At 44.0% G+C, this 8,651-nt stretch overlaps 1 protein-coding gene across 5 annotated transcripts in view; it reads right to left on the bottom strand.

Annotated features, from left to right (window-relative positions):
* Positions 1-7,781, bottom strand: part of LOC106568622 (cytospin-A) — a 20,290-nt gene extending 12,509 nt beyond the window's left edge. Inside the window, exons 1-5 of one of the 5 annotated variants that reach the window (XM_045721062.2) lie at positions 7,212-7,781; positions 5,720-5,853; positions 4,860-5,011; positions 3,289-3,777; positions 1-31 (exon numbers count right to left, since the gene is read on the bottom strand). The exon at positions 1-31 is cut by the window's left edge and continues 43 nt beyond it. In XM_045721062.2, coding sequence (XP_045577018.1) covers positions 1-31; positions 3,289-3,777; positions 4,860-4,899 — 560 coding nt within the window. In that variant the 5' untranslated portion in view covers positions 4,900-5,011; positions 5,720-5,853; positions 7,212-7,781. The other 4 variants (XM_045721060.2, XM_045721061.2, XM_045721066.2 and 1 more) reach the window with 4 other exon arrangements.
* Between the last annotated feature and the right edge of the window lie 870 nt (positions 7,782-8,651).

The following is an 8,651-nucleotide window of genomic DNA, read 5'->3' as shown; positions in this document are numbered from 1 at the left end:
TCTCTCTCCACCAGCAACCGCCTTAGCAGCTCTGACACACAAACATACAGTGCCTTCAGGATGTATTTACACCCCTTGACTCTTTCCACATTTTGTTGTGTTACAGCCTGAACTCTAAATGGATTAAATCTAGATGTATTGTCACTGGCCTACACACAATACCCCATAATGTCAAGGTTGAATTATGTTTTTATGACATTTCTACTAATGAATAAAAAAATGAAGAGCTGAAATGTATTGAGTCAATAAGTATTCAACCCCTTTGTTGTGGTCAGCATAAATACGTTCAGGAGTAGAAATGTGCTTAACAAGTCACATAAGTTGCATGGACTCACTCTGTATGCAATAACAGTGCTTAACATTATTTTTGAATGACTACACCCCTGTACCCCACACATACAGATAATTGTAAGGTCCCTCAGTGGAGCAGGGAATTTCAAACACAGATTCAACCACAAACACCAGGGAGGTTTTCCAATGACTCTCAAAGAAGGGCACCTATTGGTAGATGGGTAAAAATAAAAAGCAGACATCGAATATACCTTTGAGCATGGTGAAGTTATTAATTACACTTTGGATGGTGTATCAATACATCCACTCACTATAAAGATACAGGCGTCCTTAACTCAGTTGCCAGAGAGGAAGGAAACTGCTCAGGGATTTCAGGGAGGCCAATGGTGACTTTAAAACAGTTAGAAACTTTAATGGCTGTGACAGGAGAAAACTGAGGTTGGATCAACAACATTGTACACTGAACAAAAATACACTGCTCAAAAAAAATAAAGGGAACACTTAAACAACACAATGTAACTCCAAGTCAATCACACTTCTGTGAAATCAAACTGTCCACTTAGGAAGCAACACTGATTGACAATACATTTCACATGCTGTTGTGCAAATGGAATAGACAACAGGTGGAAATTATAGGCAATTAGCAAGACACCCCCAATAAAGGAGTGGTTCTGCAGGTGGGGACCACAGACCACTTCTCAGTTCCTATGCTTCCTGGCTGATGTTTTGGTCACTTTTGAATGCTGGCGGTGCTTTCACTCTAGTGGTAGCATGAGACGGAGTCTACAACCCACACAAGTGGCTCAGGTAGTGCAGCTCATCCAGGATGGCACATCAATGCGAGCTGTGGCAAGAAGGTTTGCTGTGTCTGTCAGCGTAGTGTCCAGAGCATGGAGGCGCTACCAGGAGACAGGCCAGTACATCAGGAGACGTGGAGGAGGCCGTAGGAGGGCAACAACACAGCAGCAGGACCGCTACCTCCGCCTTTGTGCAAGGAGGAGCAGGAGAAGCACTGCCAGAGCCCTGCAAAATGACCTCCAGCAGGCCACAAATGTGCATGTGTCTGCTCAAATGGTCAGAAACAGACTCCATGAGGGTGGTATGAGGGCCCGACGTCCACAGGTGGGGGTTGTGCTTACAGCCCAACACCGTGCAGGACTTTTGGCATTTGCCAGAGAACACCAAGATTGGCAAATTCGCCACTGGCGCTCTTCACATATGAAAGCAGGTTCACACTGAGCACGTGACAGACGTGACAGAGTCTGGAGACGCCGTGGAGAACGTTCTGCTGCCTGCAACATCCTCCAGCATGACCGTTTTGGCGGTGGGTCAGTCATGGTGTGGTGTGGCATTTCTTTGGGGGGCCGCACAGCCCTCCATGTGCTCGCCAGAGGTAGCCTGACTGCCATTTGGTACCGAGATGAGATCCTCAGACCCCTTGTGAGACCATATGCTGGTGCGGTTGGCCCTGGGTTCCTCCTAATGCAAGACAATGCTAGACCTCATGTGGCTGGAGTGTGTCAGCAGTTCCTGCAAGAGGAAGGCATTGATGCTATGGACTGGCCCGCCCGTTCCCCAGACCTGAATCCAATTGAGCACATCTGGGACATCATGTCTGGCTCCATCCACCAACGCCACGTTGCACCACAGACTGTCCAGGAGTTGGCGGATGCTTTAGTCCAGGTCTGGGAGGAGATCCCTCAGGAGACCATCCGCCACCTCATCAGGAGCATGCCCAGGCGTTGTAGGGAGGCCACACACACTACTGAGCCTCATTTTGACTTGTTTGAAGGACATTACATCAAAGTTGGATCAGCCTGTAGTGTGGTTTTCCACTTTAATTTTGAGTGTCACTCCAAATCCAGACCTCCATGGGTTGATAAATTGGTTTTCCATTGATTATTTTTGTGTGATTTTGTTGTCAGCACATTCAACTATGTAAAGAAAAAAGTATTTAATAAGATTATTTCTTTCATTCAGATCTAGGATGTGTTGTTTAAGTGTTCCCTTTATTTTTTTGAGCAGTATATAAAGGCAACATGTAGTGTTGGTCCCATATTTTATGAGCTGAAATAAAAGATCCCAGAAATGTTCCATACACAAAAAAAGCTTCTTCCTCTCACATTTTGTGCACAAATTTGTTTACATCCCTGTTTGTGAGCATTTCTCCTTTGCAAAGATAATCCATCAACCTGACAGGTCTGGCATGTCAAGAAGCTGATTAAACAGCATGATCGTTACACAGATTCTCCTTGTGCTGGGGACAATAAAAGGCCACTTTAAAATGTGCAGTTTTGTCACACAACACAATGCCACAGAGGTCTCAAGTTTAGAGGGAGCGTGCAATTGGCATGCTGACTGCAGGAATGTCCACCAGAGCTGTTCCCATGTTTCTGAGAGAAATACACTTTTTGTGCATATGGAACATTTCTGGGATCTTATATTTCAGCTCATTTCAGCTCCAACACAACATTTTTGCATAAATACTTTTGTTCAGTATACTTTAAAATCCATGCAAGACCTGAAAATGGATGTCTAGCAATGATCAACAACCAATTTGACAGAGCTTGAAGAACTTTGAAAATAATAAATGGGCAAATGTTGCACAATCCAGGTGTGGAAAGCACTTAGACTTACCCAGAATGACTCACAGCTGTAAATAGCTGCCAAAGGTGTTTATACAAAGTACTGACTCAGGGGGGTGACTAGCTATTTATGCATTTCATTTTCAATACATTTGCAAACATTTCTAAAAACATGTTTTCCCTTTGTCATTATGGGGTACTGTGTGTAGATGGATTAGAATTTCGTATTTATTTAATCAATTTCAATTCGGCTTTAACAAAGTGTGGAATAAGATGAGGGGTATGAATACTTTCTGAAGGCACTGTCCATACTGTAAGAACCTGCACGCACACTCTGTTAAGTAGAGACAAGACAAACCTACTATTATGAACCGATTGGGTTGCTATGGCCACGCAGATGCAGAGTCCTTACCGGCTGCTCCTGCTGGTGCGTTCAGACCCGGACTGAGCCCCAGTGCAGACCTGTGATGTTCCAAAAGGCTGAACAGAGCCAGGGCCATCTCCTCCCCAGCTCGCTCTGGCCTTGCATGGAGCTCCATCCCACTGTCCCGCTCCTGCCAGCTATGCTCCAAAGGGCTACCCTCAAACTGAGGCTGCTGGCCTGGGGACACAGGGCTGCTTGTGTGGCTGTTAGAGCGCTGCACTGTCTGCCTTCCACCTTCCATCTCAATCCCAGTCCCCTGCGGAGACACACTGCTCTCCACGCTAATCACAGCCTGTTCTGGGGGGACGGACAGTGTGTGTCTCCAGTTGGAAATGGGGGAGGCTCCACCCTGGCAGACGATACCCCGGGGGGCCCTGGAGGACGGTGTCCCCTGCTGCAGCAGCTGAGCCGCGGCTGGAGCCAGGTCAGAATCAGAGAGGTAAGAGGGAGGAGTTTGGAACAGATCTAAATGAGACCCTGGAGAGAGAACAAGTGAGTGGAGAAAAAGAGGGGAAGAGAGAAAGAGGGGAGGATTAGAGAAAGATGATATAGGGGAAGGAAGAGATGGAGGGAAGAGGAGAGATGAAGAGGAACAGAAAAGTGAGAGAGAACTGCTGTCCTAAGCTATTTTCTGTCTATAAAAACAATACAGAAGAAGACCACAGTTGGCTGCGCCTCTGGGAGGATGCCAGTTGGCTGCGCCTCTGGGAGGATGGCTGCTGACAGACACTGCAGAGACTGTCAACGCCTTGGCACATAGACATACTCTCATCTCTGAGTGGCCATATAGAGAGACAAACTACCTCACTGAATCTAGATGCAGCATCTCTTTCCTGCTAGCAGCCAATTGATTAACATTGGAAACCCATACACTATGTTTATTCTCTAGGGTGCATTCACACAGACAAACACACAGGTCCATAAGGATGTGTGCTTGGCCAGCCTATAGCGTCTCATGTTCCCCCTCCCTGTCCTTGCATTGGGCAGCAGAATTCTGCAGACTCCTCATTATGCTATCTGATGTGTTGCATGTGACTAGCGGTGCACACACAGTATCCAGTGAGATATTCTCACCCCAGTCTGAGTCTGTTTCCTGCATACTGAAATCAGCTAGAAAGGATAGGAACGGGTGTATAGGGGAGGGATGCGTGTCAGAAAAAGAGAAGCCGATGCAGGTAGGATGCATGACGTTCAACATCAAGCCGGCAATAACAACAGAAAAGAACTGAGAAACCCAGCTAGACAGATCGAGAAGAGGATGGATGAAGATAATTCACAAATTGTATAAGAGTACAAACAGCATGAAAGGAAATATTAAGAGACAGAAGCTCTTTCATTCACTCACACAAACACACATTGGGATGTTGGAGAAAGCAGAAAGGGGTAATGAAGTCATTTAATCAGGAACACAATGTCCTGTGTCTGTGGGAATCAGGAACAGAATGTTCTAAACAGATTTACTGTCAGAAAGTCTAATATAATGAAATGTGACAATGTGTGAGCATTCATGTGTGAGACTAATGATGTAACCGGTGTGTGTGTAGGTTCATGTAGGGAACCTGTAGGGCCATGGCCGTCCTTTCCACCGACGTTACCCATGATATAGCAGGTGCAGCGAGGAAGTAGTGTGACTGTGCTTCCCAGCAGCCCTCACTCTCCCCTCTGGTGCTCTCTCTTAGGTCCACCGCAGATTGGATAGGGCATAATACACCTGGAAGTACAGAGAAAGCTCAGACCATTAATATTTTAATAAAATACGGTTAACACTACTAAATTCCCCTTCAATAGAGTGGGTACCCTGACTACAGTGGCAAACAATGTTTTTTTTTGTTTTTCCTCAAGTGGTGGGAACAATGACTCATACTTACAATGCTGCAAGGTAATTGAGCAGGGATGACTGCTGGTATATGTGCATATCCCTGCAGGATGTTCACTATCATCATGCCTTAGCATTAGATTAATAACACAAGTAGGTGATGAGAGAGAGAAAACCTGACAGTCCCCAGGGTTTAATGTGGAATGAATAGGTTGTTAAATTGATTAGGCCAGCCTGATCAATGGAAAGGCAGCTGCTTAGTTTTCTGGACTGATGTGGGTGTGTGTTCTTGCAGAAAATAATACCTTCTGAATACTAGTGTCTAATACTTGTAAGGCATGGTAATAAGGCTACAGCAAAACTATGAACATTTACAGACATTACACAGCGGATCCTGAATAAAATAATCCCTGTGATAGACAGTATCACCAGTTACCAATGGCATAGACTCGGTTCTGTAAAGGTCGGCTAGACACTCGAGAGGGATACAATAACAAGACAAATACTATCTCGGTGTCTATTCTCTGCACAAAAATATCACCGTGCGAGCTATTGGAATCAGGCAAACACAAACACTGTATGCTCTTGTAATCAACCACCCACCTTGATATTATCCCCACGACCACGAAGCCCACTGCCCGATAAATACTGTTGTATTCTCTCTTTTCAGCTTTCCTCATCACCGCATTTTTCTCCGTCTTCAATAGTCTGCGACAGGTTTGGGAGGCTGTTTCCTGCTGTTGAAACGTTTGTAGTAGGAGAGTTACAGAATGGAGAAAGATAATTGTGGGACCTGCTTGGAAGAAACGATGCGGCAAACTGCGAGAAAGACGGACGGACGGACTGTGCTTCGCCGCGCCGTTAAACCGTTGGAGGCAAGGAAGCCAGCCTGCTGTCCTACTGCGAGAAATTGTATCCTAGAACACTGGATATATTTAACTATAAATGTGTGTATAAAAAGCTCCACGTTCAGAAGTGTTGAGCGAGGAGAATATCATGAATTTGGATTAAATTCAAGTTGAGAATGACACATGCAGATGCCTGGGATACATTCAGTAGCTACAGTGTGGGAAGTTCCGACGCAATTATCATTTGGCAGAGAAGGTAGCGTAAACCTACTTAATAGAATACATTTATTTTTCCTGAAGGAACTTCAGTTTTTCTTCAAGAGATTCTCCAAGTATTTTAGATCAACGAAGGGACCTATAGTATTCCAGAGGGGCCTACTAGAACTTTCCGGGGGTCTCTGACTATATACCTTTACTTAGCCCAACCAACCTTTGGACGGCGCTAGTATCCTTTTACGTCGTTTGTCATTGCGTCCAACAGGAATGTATGCAGCCGGCTATACAAATCAAATCAAATGTATTTATATAGCCCTTCTTACATCAGCTGATATCTCAAAGTGCTGTACAGAAACCCAGCCTAAAACCCCAAACAGCAAGCAATGCAGGTGTAGAAGCACGGTGGCTAGGAAAAACTCCCTAGAAAGGCCAAAACCTAGGAAGAAACCTAGAGAGGACCTATACACTCTTGTACCCCCGCGTCCGGCTCGTACATAAAAGTCATAAACCCCGCCTATTTCGATAATCTCTCTTCTTAATTAAAAACGGTAACTAACCCTCAACCCCAATTTCAGCCTTTGCCCTACCCCTTCAAATGTAAAAAAAAAAAAAAATGCATTCAGGTGAGATGTGGGTGGAAGAAATTGTGCAAAAATGTTCATTTTGAGGTGGGTAAATGTAGTTGAACCTCATCCCAACACTTTCCCACTAAAGCATAGTTACCAGACGTCCACTGGCATATTCTGATAATAAAATGATGTGCATCGCATGCAATTAACGCTCTGAACAGTTAACTCACAGTGATATGGCGCCGAGTTCCTGACATCTATTCCCACTTGCTGGGCGCCCCCCCCCAAAATAAAAATATTTAGCGGTATTGTGTTGGGAAGAGAAGTGCAATCATCGCCTAGGAATATTATGGGCTCAATTAAATCCAACCCGCATTGCAGTGTTTATGCAGTAGTCATTTTTTCCAATGGTCTAATTAAAGCACAGATTGGTTTTAGGTACTGTATAAAAAAAACTACTACCAGGGCGACCGTTCTCACAGGTATGTCTTCACTTTTCAGAATTAAAAACAGCGTGTTTGCACGGGATGAATATTGTAAATAAAGGGTTAAAAGAAGAAGAAAAATATTTGTTTTCATAAATTTTAACAAAAGAAGTTAAAATATGAGTACTGTCTTAAAAAAAAATAATCTACACCACCATGCTAGAGTCCACTGGCTAACGTTACTTCCTCACGTTCAGCCAATCAGGTTGTAGCAGTCTGTTTACCCCTGGCTGAACGCTGTGTGCAACATCAGGAAGTAACAGACATTCTATCAACTACCTCATCCTCATATTATTATTTTTTGTTGTTGCTCCTTTGCACCCCAGTATCCCTACTTGCACATTCATCTTCTGCACATCTATCACTCCAGTCTTTAATTACTAAATTGTAATTACTTCGCCACTACGGCCTATTTATTGCCTTACCTCCCTAATCTTACCTAATTTGCACACACTGTATATAGATTTTTTCTATTGTGTTATTGACTGTACGTTTGTTTATTCCATGTGTAACTCTGTTGTTGTTTGTGTCGCAGTTGTAAATGAGAACTTGTTCTCAACTGGCCTACCTGGTTAAATAAAGGTGAAATAAAAATTTTAAAAAAAGGTGGTGGAAAATTCTTCCTGGCGGCTCGGCGTTAAAGCTAGTTCAGGAGGAAAGCGACGCCCTTACAGCCTGAATCGAGGATGTTTTATGTACAAGCCGGTAGATGAGGAACACAATGTATAGCCGACTCAGAGAACGACAGAGGCCTCTAGTGGCCAAAAGGCAGTTTTCCCATGGGCACTGCCATTGAGGGATTCCACCATGCTTCCACCATTTTAAAGTAGTCGAATTGGTAGGAATTCCTATGGGCTGTAGCCTCAATGGCGCTGCTCATGCTGTCACAGACGATATAATAGCACAGATATAAAGATGAGTCCTCTATCTTTCTATATGAGCCGGCTGCATACATTCCAGTTGGACACAGATGACAAACAATGTAAAAGGAATACTAGCTCAATCTGCTGGCTCATTGGGCTATTCTCTACTACTGTGTAAAACTAACAAGACACACCAAGTTTAAAACGTTGAGGTAGGCCGCCGTCTACTACCAGGGGCTATTGTTAGTGTAACAGTTTTTATATGGCTTACACCGTGAAAAACAAAGGACTGAGCAGTCAAAACAATATCAACATCATTTTTTTTCACACTGAGGTTGGAATTATACTGTACAATTTTGAAAATGATAATGCCCTTTCAGTGTAAGAGCTGTTTGAAAAGACCGCCTGAAATATCAGCCTGTTTTGGTGGTATGTAGTTTGTCTGCCTGGTGACATCACAAGGCGGTAAATGAGTTAACACCAATAAGAATCATTTTATTAATCATATGCGCCGAATACAACAGGTATATTACAGTAAAATGCTTACTTATGAG

Source organism: Salmo salar, chromosome 06 (genome assembly GCF_965601325.2).
Source record: "Salmo salar chromosome 06, fSalSal1, whole genome shotgun sequence".
In the NCBI taxonomy this organism is placed as follows: Eukaryota; Metazoa; Chordata; class Actinopteri; order Salmoniformes; family Salmonidae; genus Salmo; species Salmo salar.
The sequence above is the reverse complement of the archived record's forward strand: the minus strand, read 5'-3'. Positions and strand labels throughout refer to the sequence as shown.